This window comes from Melospiza melodia, chromosome 1 (genome assembly GCF_035770615.1).
Source record: "Melospiza melodia melodia isolate bMelMel2 chromosome 1, bMelMel2.pri, whole genome shotgun sequence".
In the NCBI taxonomy this organism is placed as follows: Eukaryota; Metazoa; Chordata; class Aves; order Passeriformes; family Passerellidae; genus Melospiza; species Melospiza melodia.
The window spans coordinates 9,631,276-9,656,771 of NC_086194.1; the positions used below are offsets into that span (position 1 = coordinate 9,631,276).

General features: G+C 38.5%; 1 protein-coding gene across 1 annotated transcript in view; it reads right to left on the reverse strand.

The window, feature by feature from the left end:
• PTPRN2 (protein tyrosine phosphatase receptor type N2) overlaps positions 1 to 25,496 on the reverse strand; it is a 636,567-nt gene that overhangs the window by 7,478 nt on the left and 603,593 nt on the right. Inside the window, exons 20-22 of the mRNA XM_063183049.1 lie at positions 19,934 to 19,987; positions 17,855 to 17,919; positions 1,898 to 1,971 (exon numbers count right to left, since the gene is read on the reverse strand). Coding sequence (XP_063039119.1) covers positions 1,898 to 1,971; positions 17,855 to 17,919; positions 19,934 to 19,987 — 193 coding nt within the window. The remainder of the gene's footprint in view (positions 1 to 1,897; positions 1,972 to 17,854; positions 17,920 to 19,933; positions 19,988 to 25,496) is intronic.

A 25,496-nucleotide genomic window follows, 5' to 3' on the forward strand; every position in this document is an offset into this window, starting at 1 on the left:
TGCTGGAAACAAAATAACATTGCTGAAGGAAGTTGGTGTTTATTTTGCCTAGGGATATTCTGTAATTGGCATTTCTAACCTGACTTTTAATCCATCGTTTTAAATTACTCCAAGAGTCTAATATTCCTCATTTGTATTCAGCTGGGAAAGCACAGGGGTTTGTTTAAATCCATCAGAAAAATTCTCTGGGGATCATGCATTGCTAGCATGTAACCAGATATTTATAATTTGCAAGACATTAGCTTGAATAAGTGATTTGGGTGGTTTTGAGAAAATGACAATGATGGAAGAAGGAGCAAGAGGAGAGATAAGCAATATCCTGAGAAAATTTTTCATCCTGGATGGAAAACACAGGGTACATTTGTTTTCTGAAGCTCTTCCAGACAAACGTTTGGAGGGAAAAAACATGTCTAGAGGGAGATTTTCATGGAACTCAGGTAACTGCTGCTGAGCTAAGTAGGAGAAGTTGTTCACATAACCTCATTCTTTCCTTCAGGAGCGATGATTTTCCTTCTGTTGAAGGCAACAAGCCATAATTTCTCTGCCCTGAAAAGGAAACTGGAATCTGAGCTCTATGTTGCCACAGAGCTGCTACATATTTTGAATGCATTTGCAGAGTAGTCCAGGATTTGCATCTTACCTCAGAGTAAATATATATGGCATTGGATACTGTGTGCTATTTGCCTTTTGTTCCAGTTGGAACAATCAAAGCAGAAGAAAGACTTGTGCAATTTTATGTCTTCATTGCAGATAAAGATTAGTTAGTTTTGACTGGCTCATCTTTATTTTTCAAGCATTTACTTAATTGATAAATAATAATTAACACTCCCCAAGCTGTTCTTCAGCAGTGCTTTCCCCTAATATTAGTGGGAAATAACATAATTGGGAAGAGATTCAGGAAAAATGATGAACCAATGATTCCTGCAACACATATTTATTTCACCTTTGCCCCTCAGCATTTTCAGCTCCCTAAACACTGCAGAATTTCCTATCAGCTCCAGCCTGGCCAAGACCCAGTGCTGTCACATTGCTCTTGTTGCTCAGTTTGGGACTATAACTATCATTTGATATTTTATAAGGCCATAAACTGATTTATTTCACCTTCATACCAGGAAAGAGTTTTTTACTGTCATATTTGCAGCTCTTAACTTGCAGCACATATCCCACAATATCATTCCATACATCACTGGAATTGTTAATAACAGAAAACTTCATTTCTAATTTAAGGGACTAGAATTGCACAATCAGCTACTATGTTTAAAAGTTTTACATTGTAGAAAAATGTCAAAACTATTACAACTGACAGGAATTTGAGAGTAAGGCATTCATCTCACCAAAGTGTGAAAATATAGTTGCCATGTTACATCCATAAAGGCTGATGCAAGCTCCTTCATTCAAAGATACTAAAAATTACTTGATTCCCTGCAAAACTTTATTTCCTTTAATTCAACATTTCTGAGTTCTTTTTTTTTCAGAAAAAAATATCAAATGCAGCACTTACATTCTCTTTAATGAGTAGAAGCTTTAAAAAAATATTACAAGCACAGTTAAGCACAGATACTCTAAGAAAATAATCCATAGTTCAGGATGAAAGCAAGAACATTCTTTCAAATGCACATTTTCTTTAGCAGGCTATAGATTGTTGTCTTGACTGCCCTTCATATATGGTAATCAAGATAGATGCTGGAGATGTTACAAGAAAGAACAGTAAACACCAAAGAAAGTAACCTAGATAAATCTTCAGCATAAATAAACCTCAGTTGGGAGGGAGCCAAACAGAGTAATCAGCAAGCGACCTGCGTTAAATTAGGTCATACCCTTTCTCTTCTGTCATGAAAACAACTACTGTGAAAGACCTTTAATGTATTTAAAATCCCAGTGGATTTATTGACAGTACCTTTGTCTGGACCATGCCTGGTCTCTGGTCCCTCAAGTGCTCCAGGGTAGCAGCAATATCAATCTCTTTAGCACCTGCAACAAACCACAAATTGGGCTGAGTTCAGAGCACAAGATAATCCATGCTGCATCTGTCAATCTCTTGCTATCGGGTTCCCTTTGGGCTAACAGTCCAATTGAAAATTATTACATCCATCTCTCAGCAGACTTGGCAGGCAGCTGCAATTTTTGTCTTCATATAGAAAAATAAGAGGTTGGGGCACCTTTTACTAACATTAATTCAAGAGAAGCCAGAGAAAAACAAATTCTTAAAAATGTCTCTGCACCAGAGCAGAATATATTTTGTGGAACCTGAGGATCTGTCATGGCAATACCACTGAGCATCCCCTTTGTCACTTCTAAGAGCATGCACTGAATTAAGGGCCTGAACCACACAAAGATTAATGCTGTAAAACCAAGATTTAGGTGACCTTTTGTCACCTGCAGCTGACATCCAGAAAACCTGTCTGTGGTTCCTAGCTCAGGACCTGTCAGACCAATTTGCTGTGTGGTCACTGTTTCACCTGGCCAGTCTGTGGCATTTGGGCTCCACTCTGGGTGTCTGGACACAGCTGCCCTGCAGCCGTGGGTAGCACAGGGCAGGTGAAACAGGCACAGACAGCCTGGCTGGGGCTGGCTCCCTGCCCCACACACATGGAGGAGCTTCTCTTCAATACAAGAACTATGGAGATCAAAGCAAGTACTTGAGCCCCTTCCCTTTCTTATAATCCACAAAGATTACAGAACTGAAGGGGATAGGGAGATGCTGATTTTCTCCTCAATCTCCTCCAGTGCTGATATTTCAAGACCACCCTTCTCATTTTCCTTAAGTGCCTAATCCGATGTTTTAGGAAGGGATTGAGAGGGAATCAGAATTTTGGTCCTTCCTGTATGAGCTTCAAGAATAGAAGCCTGGCTGGAAATCCTCTGAGGTGAAAAGGTCACATGCAGAATTTGGCTTTCTTGTATCTTCTCCCTTCTGCATCTTGCAAGAACATCTCATGGTGCCAAAGCACCAGGCAGATGGGCAGAGGGTCATCCTAATGCAAGTGTAACCACCCCATCCCTGCTCCCCTGTGTCCTACTGCCCTGGGTGGCTGTTCATCCTCCTGGGGCTGATGTGGGCCCACAGCTACAGGAGCTTGGAAATGTGTTGACCTCAGGTCCCTCCTTTTCTGTACATTCACTTTTGCCATTGGATGGTTTATCAAGGGCAGGGATTGGCCACAATTCTGGAATCTGCTCTGTTTTAAGGGATACTCAGTGGTGGGCTCTGAAGAAGATTTGTCAACTGCTTCCAGTTGCCTGGTCCTAAAAACTTCCCGAGCCACCCCCTGCCAATCTAGGACTTCCTTCTGGAGGCATTTAAATATCCCCAAATATTCACAGGGGTTTCAGTGGCCAACCTGGGCCATGCACTAGAGCACTGCTGCTGCAATGTAACTTCTGCACATCTAGAACACACACTTGTTGAGTTCCCTCGACTGGATCTGGACCCAACACTTACCACTTTTTCTACAACTCTTGTAATTTAAGGGCTTGTCTACCTGTAGTTGGGCTCATATCAATGCAAACATCATGCACCTCCTCATTTACCCAACTCAACTTTATAGCTCAGCACCATCTTTTAAAAAAATTCAGAAAAGCAATGAATAGTGAATGATTTCATTTGTTTTCCCTGATAAAATATATGAAATTACATTTAAAAATATCATAAAGTCTACAGGAATAATTTATTTGGAGTATGTTCTTCAAATAAATGAAAATATGTTCTTCAGTTGTATTAGAAAATGAATGAATTATTTCAGTAAATATAATAGTGACAACTAAGAAATGGTAGACAGTTTTGCTAATTACCATGGGTTGGGGCATTGCATGCCTTTTGCTCCCCATCCCTCCCCAGGATTTACAGGGATGAGCTTTGAAAAAAAATAGAAGGTTTTATTTGAAAATTAAAACCCCTCAAATCTCCTTACAACAGAGCAAAGCAATACTTACATACACTGTAAAGTCTGATAACACTGACAGTAATTATACCTTAAATCTGTTGCAGGTTTTGCAGTGGCAATTCACCTGGAAAGCATCACTAAAGGTACCCTCTTCACAAACCCCAACAATGGTAAAACACAGTAGCTCTCTTCAGTGTTTAATCTCACACACACATGTGCAATGTTGTGGGGTTTTCCTGTTCCACCACAGCTGTGGATGGAAGCAGAGCTATGTGAGTGCTGCACATGCTTTACAGCCTCACTTGTAGCCTCACTTGATTTCCAGGAAACAAAATATTCCAGCAGCATCTTGGTTTAAAATAAGAGGAATTCTCCTTTCAGAAATTAAAATCTGAGAAATATTTAAGACACTGCTATCTATGAACAAGGCTGTCCACAGTTCTGAGCTTCCCAGGTGTATGCTGCAAAGATGAACCCAGAGATCCTCCACTGCAGCTGGCAGGCTCAAGTGCCCATGAGTGTAACATCTCTGTCCCCTCACCACTGAGGGATGATCTTTATTTGAAAATACTCAACCCTCAGAACAAAAAGAGAAAATTGTTACACTCTTTAGTGGCCAGACAGGCTTCTTAGTTTTTGAAAGAGTTAATTCCTCCATTTCTGTGATGCAGACTGCAGCATTTACTAGTGAACTGACGTTTGCTTTTTTGTCATCATTAAGGGAATGACATGACTAATAGTATGAACAACACTTGATTAAAAAATCCTGATTTAGCAAAACACCAAAGCATATGCATGCACTGGAACATGAGAACAGTCTTAGTGGGCTGGTGTGCTTAAGGGGAAGCTTGTTCTGAAGTGTTTTGTCAGTAAAGTCCCTAAAACATCAGTCTTTACTCACTAGTGTCCCTAGCCCATGTGTTGTGATCAGAAGCTCACCCAAAAGCATTTCAGATGTCCTCAGCCATAGGTAATTTAAGGAAAAGCAGAGCAAATCAAGTGTCTTGTTGAGATGCCAAGGCATTAGAGGCAATCCAAAGCAGAGACAAGGATTGGTTTGCTACATTGGTTTGTTTCCACCTCTGAATGCCTTGGATACTATGGTGATGGGAAATATGTGAGTGCCTGGAGAGAATGATCAATGAAACTTAGGGCTGCAAAGACAGGACACTGTTTCAGAAGAAAAACACCTTGGAACAAGAAAATTCACAGGACAGGAGATGAAATCAATGGTATAGGAAAAAGCCAGCATGACTTGTTCTCTCTGCATGTGTAAGCCTCTCTTCCTCCTCTGCATCTACATACTCTGCATCTATTCCCTTATTGTGGCTAAAACAAATGAGTTTAAATATATATTGCTAGTCCTCTATTAAATCTCATTTTGTGATGAGGGCTTTTTTCTATTCAAGCTTAGGATACTCTGCTGCTGGATTATGTAAATTCAGCTCACTACCACTGGCGTGTGCAATAGTCTGTAAAAAGTTTTCTGGTGACAGACACAGACAGAGATTTTCAAGGCACAAAGGGAGGTCTGAACCCAACATGCCTTCACAGGTGAGAAGAGCTCAGTGTTTAAGTGCAGCATGAACCTTCAACTCTCTTTGGAATTATTTTGCTGAAATCTGACACAAATTCAACAATTTCTTTGCCATGCTGAGGCTTCCTCTTTCATTTGGGAATATGACAATATGGCATTAGATTGTACAGTACCCAATAACAATTTATTTATGCTTTTGAGCCAGTTAAGGTGACAAAAAATACAGCATATGCTACATGACATCAGGAAAGAGGAATATTGCATCTAAGGACATTAGGGTCAAATCATGCTCTAATTGAGATGGCTGCAAAATATCCACACACTGCTAAGGCATTTGAAACACTGCTTATCTGGAAAACCCACACAAACTAAATTTGATGCAGTGGTTTAGAGCAAAAGCTAGAAGAGCTTGATCCAGATTCCAATGATATCCAATTATTAGAAGTGTTTCGCTTAGGCTTCTAAACTATTAAGTTCAGTAATAGATGCAGATGTCAATTTATTGTCATATAACAATCTACAGGAAGAGTTAAAAATACTAGGCTGGACAGCAAGTGACATTTGGAAAAGAAAACAAAATATGTCAAAAATACAGTATTTTCTATCTTTTCTTCCCACCAATATTTATGTGTCTGCCACTGGTTTCAGAAGTTAAAGAAAGCGATAAAAGAAGCATTTAAAAAATAAGGAATGGTCTTTTCACCTTTGGCTGTATTTTACTTTGCAAGGAATAAATTTGGGTTGTGTTTGTGACAGGCTTTTTCACAACGGATTTCATTGCTTGTTTTAAATGAACATACAAATGTAACTTAGTGTGAGACTGAGCTAATATTGTACCAACAGTATTGGGAAAAATGACTGTGCAATGTGCTATTTTTTTTTTAAACAGAACATACATTTTCAGTAATTCACTGTGAGCCAGATACTGCCAGCCTTCCCCTGCCCCTAGCAGCTCAGTGAGCTGGCTGAGTAAATACCTCTGAAAGCACTTCCACACCAGTGCAAGCCAGATTTTAACTTCAGTAATTAACTATCATCTTCCTAAAGGCTTGAAGCATTCACAGTGAGTGCACAACAACCCACATCAGGAACATTAACTGGATAAACTAAAAGAAAAGAGGAGAAGATGCAAGCTGAATGATATTTTGCCCCCAAGGAGAGAAGAGGTTTCTGAAGTTTAGGGTCATATCCTCTGCAAGCCTTTCTCTCCCCGCAGGCATGAATGCTGGATGCACGCTGGCACTTAACAGCTGGTGCTCCTGATTAGCAGATCTCAAGGGGTTAAAGTGTTTGCCCTTAGACAGTTGTGTAAGTGGAGGATCCAGCATGTCATAAAAACATGGGTAAATTCCCCTTTTCTTTCTTTTCTATGCAATAAATAACGACCCAGCCTAATTCTGCTGCAATAGGCTCCATGAGGTGACCAGCCGCTCACAATATTTAAAATCACCCTGAATTACCTAATGTTAGTTTTATGACTATAATAATGAAAGCTTCCCTCCTCTTCTCATTGCCCTAGACATGGCAGGGGTCCTATTTTGCTAAGCACAAGACACATGAGAAACACTCTGTGGAGGATGGTCCCTTCCACATTGTAGCAGTACTGCTGTCACTGTGATGGCACAGGAATATGACAATGTTTGTCAAGAGAATAGCATCTTAAAATGGATCAGCTGGGAAGAAAAAATGAAGACATATCATTAAAAAGTTTTTTTCAGGTTCAGCAAACTATAGAGTTTGTGTATCTGAAAATGTGCTGGGTTGTTTTTTTTCAGTTATAAGAACAAGCACCATTTTTACATAAATGCATGAGAAGTTTTAGCTTAATTGAGGTAATCTTTGAGATTTTTATGTAACAGGCTTCAGCATACACTGAAAGCAAGTTCAAATGTTCTATTTTATTCAGTACTAATGAAAAGTGTAGTGTAGATTCTGTGAGGCTGATAGAATTTTATATTAAAGCTCTGTCTTAAAAGGAATATTTTAGATTCTAGATGCTCTGAATTTCCTGTGTATTTATAAAAATAAAATGATGTTTAAATACTTCATCAAAGCAGTTATTTGTGGGGGGTTTCCTTTTAAATAGCCCAAACTGAAGAATTTTCTTTGTGAATGTTTCACAAATGCATTTTGCTCATAAATATTAAATTAAAAAGGATTTTTCTAGCTGGGAAAAACTTCCAGATATACCTCAAAAAGATATGATTATAACTCTGTAGAATGGATATAAATTTGTTAGTGTGATTCCTAAAGGATGGCTTGGTCATTAGGGGCTATGCTTAGATAGATTTCAGTTCTCTTGCAGACTGAGATTTTGACTTCCTGCTAAATGATTTAGCTACCTGGGCTAAATCATTAAATTCACCCTATGTTTCACACCATCATTTATAAAATGAACCCTTTCCCCCCATACCTAATGAGTTGTTATGAAAGCAAATCCATTAATGATTATAAGGTACTTGGACACTAGAGAGGTGAACACCTAGATAGATCCTTTTTCTTTTTTTTTTTTTTTCAATACCTTTTGCACCTTTCTCAGTTCTCTTTCTGTTCTTCTTGACCATAAAGTGATCACAATACTGAATATATGAGGTAGGAGTTGTGCTGAGCAGCTGTAAAGGAGGGGTTATTAGCACCTTTACCATTTCTCCTTCAGGAAATTATGATGATCAGTGTAGGGATAAACATTTATCCCAACAGAAAAAAAGAGAGTACTAAGAGTAATACAGAAATGACCTTTCTTTTTGTAGCAGAAAGTATTCAGCTTCATTCTAGTCAGATATTACCTGCCTAATGCATCTTTTTATATTTATTATATTGTATAGATTTTGAATTAGGCCTTGAAGGGCAAAGGGACTTGTTAGCTAAGATTAAAAACTAGCTTGTTAAAATCTTGAAGGAACAGTGCCTACTACACTTCTTTATGCTGCTGTTGCTAGAAGGTGAAAAAGAGCCAATTAGTGTTTGCAGGATGCTGCTGATCGCAGCCTTTAGCCTCGGATCCTGCACGGCTCAGTATTCCCAGGCACCGCAAGATACACGTGTCATAACGTGAAACAGCAAAAACACACTTGAGAAAGAAAATAAGGGGAAACAACACAGTGCCAGTGAGGACACTAATCTGTCTCATCACAGTGTGCCTGTGTTTAGGAAGAACACAAGTGTTTGTCATGTTTGGGTGATGGCTGCATGACTCATGTCTAACGTGGCGCGTCACGGTCAGAGCAAACGCGCAGCGGCTTTGGGCTGCCTTCCTTCCCTCCCCATCTGAAACTCACAAAGAGGCTTTCTTTGGCACTGCATTTTCTGGCCCTGTTCTGCATTCAGCTTTGCCACAGCAAGGGGATAGTGAACTAAGAGAGATCACAGGACAGTCAGTAAATAGATCCCAGTCTGTCAGGCACCTAACACACAAACATACCCATCTACACTTCTGTCTGCCATAGATATAGTGTATAGAGACAGACGTGGGCTCTCTGGGGAGTTAGGGGGGTAAATCAGCACTCATGGACTATTACACTGTCACAGCCATGCTGTTTCCAATCTCTAATGTAGCTGGACATAGCACAGATATGCTGAAGATTTGCAAATCTCCTAAAGCCCTACATGCCTCCAGCTTCCCACTGAGAGCTTCTAAAGGAAGGCTCATGTAGCTGCCCCAGCAAGTGTTTGCCCCATTGAGTACTTAATGTTGCAGCAAAACATTTAATCACACCATATGAGGGGCAAACTCAATCTGATTAAAGAGAAAAGGCTCATAACTAGGGGGAGTGTAACACCACTTCTTCACTGACCATTAGTTTTAATAGCAAACTGGTAATATTTACTAACTAGCTTGGTCTCAAAGGCCCAACCTCATCTCATCTACTCCAGCCATCCTTGAAGTTGGAATTGGAGTTAGTCATCTCCTCTCTCAACAGCTAAGAGAGGGAGGGTAAGCTCAGATGGGCAATTCATTTGCCTGAGAATTATCCTCCAGAGGTGTGTATCGATCCTTGATGACAGAGGAGACTCAGACAACTAGGTTAGGTTAGGCTTAACACTGGATGTTTTATGTGCCTAAAGTTAGCTGGAATGAACCTGGGCTGAAAAGAGCTGAGTTTCTGCTCTTCACTTCTGGCCTCACAAATGCTAGAATCTGCTAAAGCTTACGGTGTTTGAGATCTGTGCTTTGTGTCTGTAGCCTTCCCTATTTTCCTTACCTCCACACTGGTGATTTTGAGGGAAATGACAGAAGAAAGACAATATGGAACCACAATGAAAAGATAAACCAGCAGTACAGTATAGTGAAGGCCATGGAAGTGAAAAATGTGTCCTGTGAGTAACTGCTGTTTTTAAAGTGCTCTGCTGCAAAGAAGCAAGAGTATTTTCTTCCTTCAACTTGCACTGTCTAAGAGCCCACTAAATAAAAAATACTTGTAAGTATTAGAGAAAAAAAAGAGGTCTGACCATCAGCTAGAAACTACAAAAATAAAAGCAATTTTCATTTATAGCTATCCAGATGTCTGCTGCTGCAGCTCTGCTCTTGGCCAGGAGGATCATTTGACACTTTTTGTGGAAAGAGAAAAGCGTCAGCAAAATCCTAGTGAGGGGTACACTTTTAAAGATAACAAAAAAGATTAATGTATTCAGGTTGGCATTTTCATTATAAGCTTATTCACTCTCTGAGATGAAAAAAATCTGTGTGCATGTGTGTGTAGCTAGGGATGGACCCAGCCTATGCCTGAGTCAGTGAACTGTCTGTAATTTCAGACAAAATATGTTTGTGCTTCTATGCACCTAACAACCCAAATTAAAAATTCATTACCTTTATTAAAAAGAAAACCAAACCAAAACAACTTCAACAAAAGTACCCAATGGGCAAAGCAAGCATGTAAGTGGAGAAGGGAGTGCTTAAAGTAATAAAAGTGAAGTAATTAAAATGATAGTGACAGTCATGCACATAGAGTATACATTACATATATGCATTACATAACATGTTATTGTTTACACATTTTGTATTAATACTTTAAGACTGCATGTAATAAATGTACAAATGTGATATGGCTTTGTCAGTACACAATCCAAAGGAAGGTGACACTGCAGATGGAAGACATAGGTACAATCTAATATTTTAAAAAATTATACAGGGAAATAATGCTTCTAAGTTTTACACTGATTTTAACAGCCTTGCAGGGATAGAAATTCACTGCTGACATGTCAGTTTTTAAGTTAATATCCTTTGTCAATGCAGAAAAAAACATGCATAAACCACTCACTGTAACTGAATGCAAATGGATGCTAATTTGAGGACCAATCCTTCCTCACTTCCACTGTGTGTGAGAATTGTCACATCACATTCTATACATGATAGGAATTGTTTCTCTTTTACAATTAGATTTCCTCCACCCTCTCCAGAAGTTAAAAGTAAAATGAATATGCCTAAATTACTACACAAGAACTGCTATAGAAATGGGTGCTAATGCATTTTATTCCATATGGGGTAAAACATCCCATAATCACCTATTGTCACTGTAGAAAATACCAGTGCATGCATCTAAATTCAACTTACATGTGCATGTGCAGATGCACACATATAGACAAAGCACATACAGAGCAAGTATTGTGAATGTGCTGTTGCTTCCTGCTAATAGATGCTGCCCAGGATCAGCTCCCATGGAGTTTTACACAATTTGCTGCTTTTAGCATCTCTTCCAGAAACTCTTGGTACATTACCTGAAAGGCATTTGATCTCCATGTGATGAATCAAACACAAACAAAGTTAAGATGCTTATTGCAAAAATGACATTTTTGAGTACATGTCTCACTTGGCCTTAAAAAAAATCTTGAAGTCCCCTTTGGAAAATATGCATTTTCTTTCCAGGAGACACAGAAGTAGCTCGCCTACATAAATCTATTAAATTGTAAGAACTCCATTTTGCATTAGATTCATTTTACGTTGCACGTAGGTGGTAAAGCTCTCACAAGACAGTACATGGAGTGACCTGTATAAAAGATGCAACTGTTACGGATTCACTCTTTAAACAGAGTTTATCCTTAAAAGTGACTAAACTGATCCAGCTCTAGAAACTGTGGAATAACCACACTTTAGCCACCAAATTGTACCCTTTACAGCCAGAAGACCACCACTGGTCAATTGAACACTCCTCTGCTGCATGAGATTAGCTACTGAAAAAGAAACAGTTTTACTCTCTGCATATAAACTTCCTTTTCCAAACATGTGCCCAGCTGCTTTCAAAGCAGCAGCACAGTGCTTCTACAACCCAGCTTTTTCACTTTTCCATATCCTAACCTACCCATGGTGGGAAAAACGCCACACAAATTCCTTATCTGCTTGTCTCCTCCTTAGTTTCAGTCAATGACCTCTTGTTTTCAAATTAGTCACTATCTCAAGCTGCTTACTGACATCAATACATTTCTTTCAGGGTCTTCCAGCACTCTATGGGGACCCCCCTTCGTGCTCCCTCTCCCAGGGAATAGCCCATGCCTGATCAGTCTTTCTTCACAATTCATTTGCCCCTAACCCTGGATAATTAGGATTGCTTTCTACCTTCCCTAATCCCAAGTAGTTTCCAATAAAATCTTCAGAATAGCAAGGAACTAAAGAAATATGGCACTTTTAGGGTAATCCCCGACCAATTATATATATGTATATATATATATATATATATAAACAGCTAAAGAAATTTTATCAATAAAATGTTTGTTTTTTGCTTGAAATTTTTATATTCTGTAAAAGAAACCACCTAAAAATGCAGACCATACAACATACAGTGGGAAACATCAACCAAGAACACCTTCTCCATGGTCACTAATTCATTTCAGACAGAAGCTTGTAGAACATGCTACATTTTAATCTTCTTTTTATGAACTATTAATCGATGACTCCATACAGGCAATAACATGCAAAAAGCTTTAAAGCATCAGATGCCCAAATGTGTTTTTCAAAGGAAATAAACCCTATATTAAGCAGCTTTTTCTAAATAGTAAGAGTTTGCTGAGCACCTCAGGCTGGACCGTGAAAAACTATCCTATACATTCCCTATACACTTGTGCATGTAGCTGGGGGCCCAGCTCTCATAGTGATTAATTATCTGCTGGGAAAGGCTGCAAGAATGAGCACTATTTGCCTAATTGTGTTTCCAGGGTAACTCATTACATAAAAGTTACAATACATAAATGCAGCTCATTGGAAAAACCAGCCCTATAACATACGATATGTTTACATGGACACGAGCATCTTCTTTTGGAAATTGAAACAGCAGCATTTCACATTTACATGGCTGGCAGTACTGCTGCTGAGAACTGAGGCAGTCTTGTGGACAGCACCACAGTAAACAAAACAAACCCCAATTTTTTGGCTCTGTATTTTTTCTTCTGTGTTCCTAGAGATAATAATCTGTCTCACCCAAATCTCAAAGACCAGCCATGTAATTAATTCAAACTTAGACCCTGAAAACAATTATTATGTCCTGAATTTTTCTGCTGTAATTTTTTTTCCAGAATACCACTATTTCTAATCCCACTTTTTGACCTTCTAACCATTTTTACCTTAAAAAAAAAGGAAAGAAGAAATCTCCCATTTACACTATATATTCTCTCAACCTCCGAAGGAAAGCGGTATGTTAAATTTTGTTGTCATGGGAGAAGCTTGATCCTGGCTGAAGAAATATTCCCTCATTCACCAAAAGCATGTCAGAAATAGTCAGCTCTAGACTTGTATCAGAACAACAGAACAATAGAATTTTCTCAGACTTTGCATAAGGACTCAAAAATAAGCAGATTGAATCCATTTTAACACGAGTATGGGCAAGCATTTCCTTTCATAAAATCCTTTCAGAGAGGAGCTAACCCCACAACTTCATTATGATTGTTAAATCCAAACAGCAGATAAGCAAAACCTCAGCAAGGGTTCAGATTAGCCCAAATCATTTGATCACGATGAGTCAGAAGGCGAATTAAGGAATCTTTTGTTTTGCCTTAAAATGTCACGGTATAAACTGCATCTGCTCAGGAGCTGACTCACAAGACCCTCAGACAATAGGGTAGCAGGGGCAAGGAAAGGACTTGGGGAGATAACCTCCAGAGCCAGGCTGGCCAGAGTGTGTGTGCTCATCAATTATAATCCAAGCTTTTGAATGCAGGAGAATAAACCGTTGGTTCGGCTTTGCTAAATCGAATCTTTTTTGCTGGGTTTTAGAATTTGGAAATCAATACTTTAAAAGGATTTTAAAATTCATATTCGCCTTCCCTTTGACTCATCTCGTTTCAGCTAGTTCAAACACAAGAAAATGGATGGTCAGCAAACCCATAGCAGCTGCTGGCTGAATGAATATCTAAAAATCAAACTATTATCTACACTATCCAAGCCTCACAGTTCAGAAAAATGGAAATGGGAAGACTCATAATCTCTCTTTTTTTTTTTTTTTTTTTTTTTTTTTTTTTTTTTTTTTTTTGTGTGTGTGTGTGTGTGTGTTTGTGTGCCAAAAACACTCAATAAAAATGTCTTGCAATATATCACACTTTTAGTCACTACAATAAGCCTGCGGGAAAGACATGAAATGAGAAAATTCTCAACTTTTCTCTAGATCACACAAAAAGAAAAAAAATCTGATCAGCTCAGCATTAGTGTGAGTTTGAGGTGAGGAAGAAATATCAAGTAGACTAAATCTAAATCATCTTATCTTCCCTAGTAACAAAGGATAAAACTTGTAAATACATCAGGAACGTTGAAATTCTCAGCAGAAATCAGCCTCAGAGAAACAGACCCTATGAAAAATCCAGCTAGCATTGTTATCTACAAAAACAATCCATTATCATTTTCTGTATTTATTTAAATCATGAAAATGCACATGGGCTGAACGAAATCACTTCTCAGCTTTTAACTCAAAACTAAAGCTTGTTCTAAGATGGCTGTCACTGAAATGAGAGGTGATTTGGTAACTGTCTTAAAACTTCAACACCCATGTACAATTAGTTATCATAGTTAAATAGGTACCATAGTTGAAACATGTTAAATGGCATTAAAATGTGTTACTGTAAGGCCAGATTTAACACTGTTTCATTTTTCTTATTGCCTTGATGCATACAGGATCATCATCTCTGCATATCACAGAATCACGGAACACCAGGTTGGAATGGGACCTCAAGGATCAACTTGTCTAAACTTTCTAGGCAACAGCATATGAAGTTAGGAAGAAAAAAAAAATATAGTAATAAACGACATGATAAATAGCTACATTAATTATTGGAACAATGAAACAAAAGGACCTACTTTGCATTGAAACTCCCAGCTGACATGACACAGGATACACACTGCTGCTCTCTGCCTATTCCAGTATCTCAGATTATTTCATGTGGATGTTGGGAATAAGTGCACAGATACAGTCATTGCATTTACTGCACTGAGGACAGTGAAATTCATTAAGAACCTCCCCCAACAGCAAATCTGTCCCAGTGCCCCTATGAGGTCCTGCACATCCTTCCACCAGCTCAATTCATCCCCCAAGTACACCATGGGAGCATTTCTGCCCTCATTACCAACTTTTACTGTCCTGCAAGTGCCCTGAGATGAGATGCTTTGCTTCTTTAAATTTTCATTCCTCAAAATTCCCTTCCTCAAAGGGGTTGGGGCCGTCAAATTGATGTGGCACATGTCAAACACAAAATCCTCCCCAACTTGATTTCTTTTCCCCTGCTTTAGCTTTTAGGAACAGGTCCCTTGTTGGTGGTTTTCAGCATCTAAAATAATATGAGGGTTGGCAACAGCAGGGTAGTAGAAGATATGAATTTATAACGCGTTTAATAGACTAAGTGTTAGCACTAATTCAATGAGCAGTAGAAGAAATTGTAAATGACAAAGGCATTTACAGTTAACTGTCTAAGAGAATGCAGGGAAGTAAATCATTACATGAAAAAGGAGCTCCTTTGCCCAACCTATTAAAGACCCCACTAAAGAACCAAGGTATTTATTGATTGCTTTCTACTTTCCCACTGCTGAAACTAAGTACCCCTCTATTTACTTTGATTTAAAAATGCATTATTGTCTACTTTCTAATAAACCAGACCATGGAACAAGAAACTCAAATTATTCTAAGTTTATTCTCAAAAGTCCGTGGTGGTTTTTTTTTTTGGTTGGGGTTTTTTTTTGCCTTTTTTTTTTTTTTGAAAGACTGAAGGCCTTAATCCTTAAAAGCCTTTTTGAAAGAAGGGTTCCTCGATGCTGGCCCTGCAGCTGGGCCCAGATTGAAAGTGCACTTACATTTTTATGTTCAGCGCTGAAGGACTCTGAAGTTAGCCCTCGCACTGCACATAAAAGCTTTGGAAAGGGCATTCTTTGCCACTCGTGCAATTCATTCTCTAAGAAAAGGAAATGGAAAGAAAGATTTCATGTCCAGGGCTTCAGGCCTTTGATCATTTGATGAACATTGGATCCTCAACCTGGGCCTCCAGCTTCTCAGGCCAGACAAAGAGGGCCCCGGCCGCACAGGCTGGGCCGCGGCTCCCGCCCGAACAAAACCTTTGGCGGCCGCACAGTGTGACAGCCTGGGAAAGGCCCACCTCAGCAGGGCTGAGATGCCCGCTCTGCCCTTTGATCTTTCATTTAAACTCCAGCCAAAGCACCAGGTCAGGGGATTTCGCGTCGCACACCCCCACGGGCAGAGGGGAGCAGGTCAAGAACAAAATGGGGGTGACCGATCTCCAAAAAGCCCTGTGACGCCTTTCTCTGGCCAGTTTCACATGACTTGTCTGGCATTGTGCAGCGCTAAGCCCACACTTAAAATGGAATTTGACATTACATGGTACAATGGAGTCAATAAATGGCATTCTTCAGTGCTTTTACAACAAAGTCAACCCTCCCTTAAGTGGCTGAAAGCCTCGAGCTAGAAAATACTCCTCATTTACTTCTATATGCCAATAAATTGCATATAGTTTAAATCTAGTTTTCATTATGGCTTCTCACTGCTGATAGCCGAAATGAGTGAACAAACACTTAACAAAGGTCCACATTAATTTTACGATGCACCATTGCTTCTATTTTTAAGGTCTAGATTGTCACGTGGCAAGTAACAAGCATTGGAAATATCTCCATATTCCTTCACAGAGCAAAAACCTATTTTCCAACAAGCATGAAAAACTAATCTCATCCCACTGAAAAATTTATTTTCAGTACAGCGCAAAGGAGAAGGCAAACATACAACTTCTTTTAGCATCAGTGGCAAGTTCCACATGATGCTTGCGGGCAGAAAATTCAGTCCATGTTTGATGAGACATGTTAACAAAATCTGGGGAGAAAAAAAAGCTAAAATCTTCTTTCTAAAAAGACCGGATACCACCATGTCCCAGAGGACTGGAATATTCAGGATGCAGCAGCAGATGACTGCAAAGCATGGAGAGTATTTTTAAACTACATATAAAAATATGTGTGTGTTAGAAGATATTAAAAAATGCAGTAAAGTGATTAGAATTCAAAGAACTAAATATTGTTTCTCTCTATAAATTAGTATGTATTTTTCATTAAATACACGTGTGTGCATAATGCCAGATGCGGCTTAAGAACTCAGGTTAAGAGTCAATAAAGGCAAATTTCTTTTTGTTTATTTGGTCAGTTTTACATGCTCACTCTCACCTTCCTTCCTTCTGAAGTGAGTATCAGCATTAAAATTTTGTTCGAACAAAGATTATTTCCGAGTATTTCAAGTACTTCCCACCATGAACAATTTACCAATCAAGAAAAAAAAGGAATGGCCCCAATCTCTAGAGTATCTATAGATTGTTCATTTTAACAAACAAGTTTATGTTTAGTTGACAGATTATTTCCCATGTCATAAAATTACATATCACAGATGAGACTTCTAAGAAACAGGAAAGTTAAATACATTGTTCAATGTCGAATAGATAGTGCCAGAACTGGCAATGGAGATTTATTTTCAGTTCTCTGTCCTGTTCACTACAGTCTTTTTCCTTGTAAGAAACAAATCTGTGCCAGATACGAGGTCCTGTCTGGCACCACCACTTCTACACGTGTTGGTGGCAATGGGCAGCTCCAAAAAGGAAAATAATCACATCTGACTGTCATGGTGGGGCAGGTAACACCCATGTGGGCAACAGCCATGACACAGCCCAGGACCTAGCTCCTGTAACCACTAAATTAGGGCTGTACAGCCCCAAGGCATCTCTTGTAAAAACTGCAATAACTATTTTAAATGATAAATTTAAAAATTCAACTACTTCTCAACAGCACAAACACACCTCTCATTCACAAAGCATTTGCGTTTGGTATGAAAACAAAAATACAGAACATTCAGGAAAGAGTACAATTTGCCTCTAATTTATTCTCAGATTTTCTGTGAATATTGCTCCCCCACTGTTGTCATGGCAACACAAGCACATATTTCAGTAGTGAGGAAGTAACAAGCCTTTCGATTCTCACCTTTGGCCATTTTATTGAGAACCATGTCAATTAGAATGTAGGTTCCACTTCTTCCCGCACCATCGCTGCCAACAGAAAAGGAAAAAGAAAAAATAAAGCCTATCAGTGTGCATCTAGACTCAACATGAAGGTACCTGCCCTTAGTGTTACAGCGTTACACATGGTGGGAGAGGAGAGAATGAGGGGTTAAAGGAGGGTACTGAGAGAGGAGAGAAAGCTTGCACTGAATAAACACAAGCTGGTTGTGGAAGATTAACTACTACCCTGCATGGATAGCAGGGCTTTGTTTTGATTTTTTTAAGCCAAGTTGGGTTCATGCAAGAGAAACATTTTGAACAACACTGGAAAACCCTAAATCAGGATACCATTTCAATTAAAAAAGTGTACATATAGTGACCTTGCAGTCACTTATATATGAGATTAAGAACTCAAGAGTAAGTTTGACTAGAACATTATCCAGAACAGTCAAAAATGCTGCAGATTGCATTTGAGCATAGTGGTGACAGGGAATGCAGAGATCTGCTCAAGAACAAATATTTAATTACTGAGGACTGCAATCTTTCTTCACTACATATGACTGGTTTGTTTTTTCTCTGTCCCTTTCCCTTCAATTCTTCCCTAGAAACAATGACCAGAAAGAAATATTATCTTGTAATTTTAAGAAATAGCTTTACTTTTGTGTATCCACAGCCCTTCCTCAGAGATGTGAGACCAAGCCTCGGGAGGGGCAAAGCTCCCTAATCTGAATGCAGCTTGTGTCCCTTTCAGAGAGCAACGTGTAATTGCCAGCGTGATGCTCTTTTAGAGCTGCTGTTAGCAAACATAATTAAGACTTTAAGTAAAAGCTTTTTTTCTTTCCCTCCCCAAAATTTTTACAAAGGTGCATGTGTGACCCATTAGGCTGGTATGTAGTTTTATTAATTAAGCCATTATTTTTATTGATAGCTCAATTTGTGTAAAAGAATTAATGAAAGAAAAAAAAATAATAGAACAGCACGAAGCACGTTATTGCATTCTGTTTACAGTCAGGCTATGAAACTTAATTTCTGTAGACAGAGATTTTTTTTTTCAGTTACTAGATCACTGTTTAGAGAAAAGGAGCTAGTGATAATAAATTTTTTCCTCTGTCTATGAAGGGAACAAAGACACAATCTTATTAGGTAAGCTGAATAATGAGAGACAAGACAGCAATCAGGCCCAATAAAAAACAATAACTCCTGAGCTCATGGTAGATATTTCCATCCATCACAGTAAGGAAATAGCAAGAAATTTGAAGGCTCTTCATTGTGCATCAAATTGTTCCTTTCTTGCATTTCCTGAAGGCAATGCAGAGCAGCCCCCTCTGGAGCATTCAGCTCCTTGCATCCTCACTCGGCTGAGCCACGCGTGAGAGACACATCCCCTCCCTCCTCACCCCCATCCACAGTGAAGTGCCACATGGCAAACATTCTGCCACTTAGCAGGGCTCTTTTTCTGTCTTCATTATCTACAAGGATATTTTTGATAAATAAGTCAGAACCCCCAATGGCAAACCCCAACATTAATGTTATTATGGTAAACTTTTCCACTGAACTGCCTGACAGCTTTCGTGTGCATCTATCACATTGTCAGGCCTAAAAATAGTCTGTGCTTAAAGAATTATTCAATCTCTGGGCAGGTTTCCACTCCCTGACATTGCCCTCTTCCTGCCCTGATTGCTAAAAACAAGTAAAGAAGAAATAAAACATAATTGAGTGTTAATAAAATAAAGCAGACTAAATTGGGACGGCATGCAAAGAACATCCATAATTTTGAAGGAGATGTATGTAATTGAAGTGCTGCTTATACAGAAAGTGTGGCCATCCATTGTTAACTCATGGCTCAACATCTAAAACATCATATGGAAGAACAATTTTATGATAAAAACACATCCTAAGTATTAAATAGCATTAAAACTCAATTGAATTACACTTAAAACTTTTAGCCTACCACACTGTTTAGTGATTCATGTAAAGCTTTAATTTGCCCGCTTTGTTTATATCTATATTAAATTCTTATACATACAGATCTGTCTAAAGCTATTTTAGAAATTGTACTTGCCTGCAATGAACAACTACTGGACAAGAGCGACCCCTGTAGCACTTGTTTACTTTTCTGAAATAAAACAGACACAAGAAATTAATTAAGCATATTATTTACTGTTTCTTTCACCAACTGTCAAAAATAAGCAATAAGAAAATGCAAATATTACTGTCTTTGAAGGAATACTCAGGTTGATAGTTTCCTAATATAACAAGCAATTAGGTAGACAATCTTCTCTAAAGTTTGATTCTGGTTTGCTGCCTAAGAAATCCCAGAAAACATTCAATTATTACTGTTGTTTGGGCAAAACAAATGAGCTATTTTCTCAAATGGTTCATTTCTTAGCTCCAAAACTAATATTATCTTGAGATGCCTTGATTTTGAGGCAAACTTTGAGTTCATGAGCTTGCTCAAGGAAATATCAAGGGTCATCAAACTGAATACAAAATTAAAAAAGGCTATTCCACTACACTTTGTACAATGTGTGCTGATCTGTAACACCACTTCTTCCCAGAAAGGCAAATGCCAAATCTCCTGAAATGCTTCTTAAAAATTCTAAAATGTAATCTTATAATAGTAAAAATAACTAAATCCATCAGTAAGTTTTGGTTCTAGTGCTTCAGTTCTACTGCAAAAGTGTTATATATTTAATATTTACACATTGTTGTCTTCAACAGCTTCCTGGTTAAACATTTTCAGTGGCAAGAGAATATAGGTGGAATCAATCAATAGAATATAACCACAGAACAGGTTAGCTGATGTGCAAATTCAATGAAGGAATTAACTAGTGCTGAAGCAAACCAAGATACTCAGTCTAAGAATAGAGCCCACAAAACTGGTTTAAATCTATTTAAATTGCCTTACAAACACCAAAATCCCAAGCCCTCTCTTTTGCTCTAGGATATATTTTGCATGTCAAGAACGTTACAGGCCAAAAATCCATAAAATATGCACACATATGTTAACAAGGCAAGATGAATAAAGGCTAAAATGGGAAAGCATTGCTGCAAGAAATCAAAACCTTTCATTCAAATTATTTGATGAGTTTGAGTTTACGGGAGCTAGAAGGTCTCCTATAAAATAATTTCATAAGGCAGCTTCCAAAGGGTGCTCTAATAGTCCCCAGCTCAGTGTAAGTGTTACACAGGATCCTGATAACTAAACTAAAGGGAGCTGCTAAAATTTAACAGTGGTGTGATGTTATTATGAATTTTAAAGCATAACTAACCTACTGAATCATTTAGTTCTTGGCTGTTCATCTATTCACTAACATCTGTGCTGTGAAAACATGCACATATCTTTAAACACTGCTTACAGTATAGCCTGAAGATGCCTAAACTTCTGACAGGGTGTTGGGATACCTGGAACTCAACCCAAATGGTCTATGGAGGTATTGATGATATCACATGAAACTATGTTTTCATATTCTTATTTTTGTGACTTAAGATTCTAACCAAACTTGAGACCAATATTAAGTTCTTGTTGGGATTCCCTTTAAACATTTGAATTCAGAGACTTTTCACAATTCTTACTCTCTTGCTTAATTATGTAAATCATACTTGCAGAGACATTCTGTGTCTATTTATATTCCCTGGATATAAGTAATTAATGCAGTAGAACAATGTTCTCATTAAATGAGTGGTAAGTCATTGAGAAGCACATGACCTCAGAAGTTAAATGGACCATTTATATGTCCATAAATATATCTATATGCAGGCAGTACCAAACAAAACTTCAACAACTTGGGCTACAGAAGAATTTTCACATGAATGAACCATTCAATTCCCGATGGTCATATCCTGGGGATCAGTTCCTTCTACATGATATCAAGCCTGGTTTGGTGGGGCTTTTTTTGTTTTTTTTAAATGTATACAGTAAATTATATTTGAAATGTCTGTACCAACATCTGATACAGTCAGCCTGCATTCCCCAACTCGCATCTGGTCACTCTCCCCCCACCCCCATCAAGTGCATTAGTAAAGAGTTGTTTTTCCATTTCAAGTATTAAATAAAAGCTAATCACTACAGAGGGGTATTTACCGTTTCTCTTTCTGCTTGTGTGGTTCCTTTGTTCCTTGCGTGGCACCACTAACATGATATTTGCATGTTGTGACTAGCCCTCTACCAAAGTCCTAATATAATTTCAATGGCAAATTGGATCTAAATCTATCAGACCTCTCAGTAAATCAGACAGCCAGAGACACATGTTAGGGAAAGACACCTTATGTTTGTCAGTTTTATTGAAGGCGTTTCAAACATTTTCATTATCACACAATTCAGAAAACACATTAAAACAAAGGGTTTCAATCCAGCTGGTTCATAGCTTAGTCTATATATAGCTTTTGAAAATATTTAGAAGTGCAGCAACATCTCATTTCATTCTTAGTTCTGGCTAATGAGAGTGAGCTGAAAATTCATCAGTAAGCAAAGTTCTTGAATGTTGAAGAAAATATATATTATATATATAAATATATACATATACAGGAAGAATTAACTTAGAAAGAATGATTAGTAATACAAACCAACCCTTGGCTCATTGAGTGAAAAAGAAATCATCATGCAAACCATCAGCAAGCAAAGGTCAGAGGTCGTTAGAGGCTCAGAAAAGGGGTTTCCCACATTGTCCCTGCAGCAGAGTCACAGTTTCCAATGATCACTTTTGTGACTATGCAACTGGGCTCATATTACTAGCTGCAACATCACAAAAATGACACTGGCAACCGCTAATTAGCTGGCAAAATAAGAATTTGTCCATTTTTAAAGTGAGCAGTGTTAGTAAATGCCATTGCACACAGCGAGAAGTGATAGCATAATAGATATATATTTTAAGCAAAGCCCTCACATGTGATGCTAATTATCTTTTAGCTTAGCAGTCCCTCTTTAAAGTGTAAATGTGCTCCCTCTGGGCTTAAGAAATATTTAATGACACATATCAGTGCATGACTAACAAGCTAGTCCAGAGCAATAATGATTGGTCTATTGTTCAAAATGAAATTAGGACTCCAGAAGCATTTAAAACTGACCAGTGGTTTCCGTAGTAGCCTCACCTCTCAGGGACTGTCTTTTGTACAGATTTGTAAAATATATAGAATAATGTCTTTTTGACAATTGATTCCTACATTATGGAAGTATGATAGATTATTCAGCAAGGTTTAATGTATCTGCTAGATGCAAAATCATCTAAATCACTGTCTGATACGAAGTAAGAGAAATGTAAGCTTTCAGTTTTCAAAGAGACTTGCAAAATTTACTTCAATAAAAATGTTTAGGTCCATATTTCCACAGACTCTGGGCAAGGTAATTTTGGGAATCCAATTTTTCTTGGTGATGAATTATAAAAAAATAGAGGGTTGGTTATGTATATGCTTAATTTCATATATGTATGTGAATATATAAATATACACACATATCCATATATATATACAAACACACTGAATGCACATAAAAACATAGATAAGATTAAAAGAAATGAGAGCAGCCCCTTCCTAGCACTACCCTACTAAGAGTATGGTAGCACTGTCAGACATTTTTCTGGGGGCTTTATGACTCAGCTGTTGTAATCCAGCAGAGTCTGTACTTTCAATAGAAAGCTTCAGGTGCAAAACATGGATTGTATAAATGAATTCCAAATACATTATTTTAGCGATAGTGCATTAGTTTTTTTGTCATTAAAAAAGAACGAAAAAGAAAAAACAACCCAAAGATCAGATGACCAAGAAAACTGAGATTCATAGACCAGGCTATTGTGCATGCCAAAATTCCTTTTCAGGCGGAATTTTACTATGCATTCAGTACTATGAGTTCATTGTACAAAATCTGCACGTAGCAAATGATTACAGTACCCTACACTGGACTGTGAATACATGTGAAATGAACACTCAGAATTCAATTAAATCTTAACAGGTTCATTCCCATACTGGCTTAAAATACAAAGAATGGCAGCTCTGCTACTTTTCTCATCTAGTTATCATTTTTCTTTTTCAAAGTATTGCACAACACTTCTTCCACACGGCTATTTAACCCTTTAACCCATTTAACACAATGTCACTCTAAGAGGCTCTTTCCTGGCAGTGTGAACTGTGACTTACTGCAGATCTAATCCTGTAGCTCATGCAGGGACCTCAATCCTTACTGAAACAAGTCAGAGGCGAGGTGCTCTGAGCTTCAGATGTCCTGGCTGTACAGGCTCATTTATGCTCTAGTTAGAATTGCTAGCAGATTTCCCACTAACTTTGAAAAGAGCAAAGCTGGATGCTGCACTGGCTCTGTGCTGCAGCCTCACACAGCTTAATGGAACCGAGTCACAATTGTCACTGCAAAAATTCACTACAGGCAACTTCCTCGGTACCACAAGCAAAGGGAAATCAACCTATAAAAATCATATTAAAGTTGAACCCAGAGAAGAAAACCTTGAAAATTCAATTACAATTTCAACTCCATCGCATGGCTGTGCTTCCTTGCTCCACTACTGCTTTTGTGTTGTGACTCTGTAGTATATCCTACATCCTCACCTAGCCATACCTCCAAGTGACTCAGAGCAGCTGCACTCCATTACCTGACCTGCACCGTGTGAGATGTCTCTCTGCTTTGAAAAGCCTTGCAATATGTACAAGAATACTGAGTAGATGAAGGGTGGCATTTAGCCCTAAATTTTTAAGGGTAGGATTTTGCCAACAGACAACTGTGCAACCAGCTCCTGTTGGCTGTATGCCAGCTCCTCCCCTCGGGTGCAGATGCACGACTTCGACTGGCATCAGTCAAAGCTCCCAGCACTCTTTGAAAGAAAAAACTTTGGATCTTTGAGCGCTGAGCCCCGTATAATCACTTTGGGGGGTTGTAGATAATATTGTAGAGCAGAGAGAACAACATGTGATCCCACAGGCCGCTGGTGGATGGAGCACCAACTCCCCAAACCTCATGGAGATTCTTTTCATTAGTCATAAGCGCGTCGCTGCGGATTAGCTGGTACACGCTAACACCTACACGTGATGCACTGGGCACGGTTTGCAATCAAATGAAGATTATTTCGCTCCAGTATTTATCATGCATGGCTTTAATTTTCAAATTAAAATTTAGATAGGCACAGCAAACATTAGAAAAGGTGGCGAGGACTTTCACAGCTTTTGCCTTTGTATATTTGTATTTTAAAGGCACACTGACTTTCTTTAAAGTTCCAAAGGGTATGCTATGTCAACATTTTCATCTGCTTCCTCAAGCTTCCACCTTCCTGCAGCCAAAGGTCTGCAGACCTCGCTGTTGGATCCTTATGAGCAAATGGTACCATGGGAATGATGCTATCACCATATGACTCCATTGTGATTCTTTTCTTAAAGCTCACAGTTCCTAATTTACTTGTGAGAGTCCTGATATAAGGATCTTGGGGGAGCTACACAAAAAGCCTGGAAGTTGCAGAAATGAATAAATACTTGAAAAACAAAGAAATACAGAAGCACTGAGATTATACAAAGGGAGGAAAGGTATTGATCTCTAAATGTGAAATGAATATGTCTTAAACCCAGGCACCATCTCTGTGTAAGGCAACACTAAAAACATCAACCTAGTGAAGATATTTCTCTTAGTC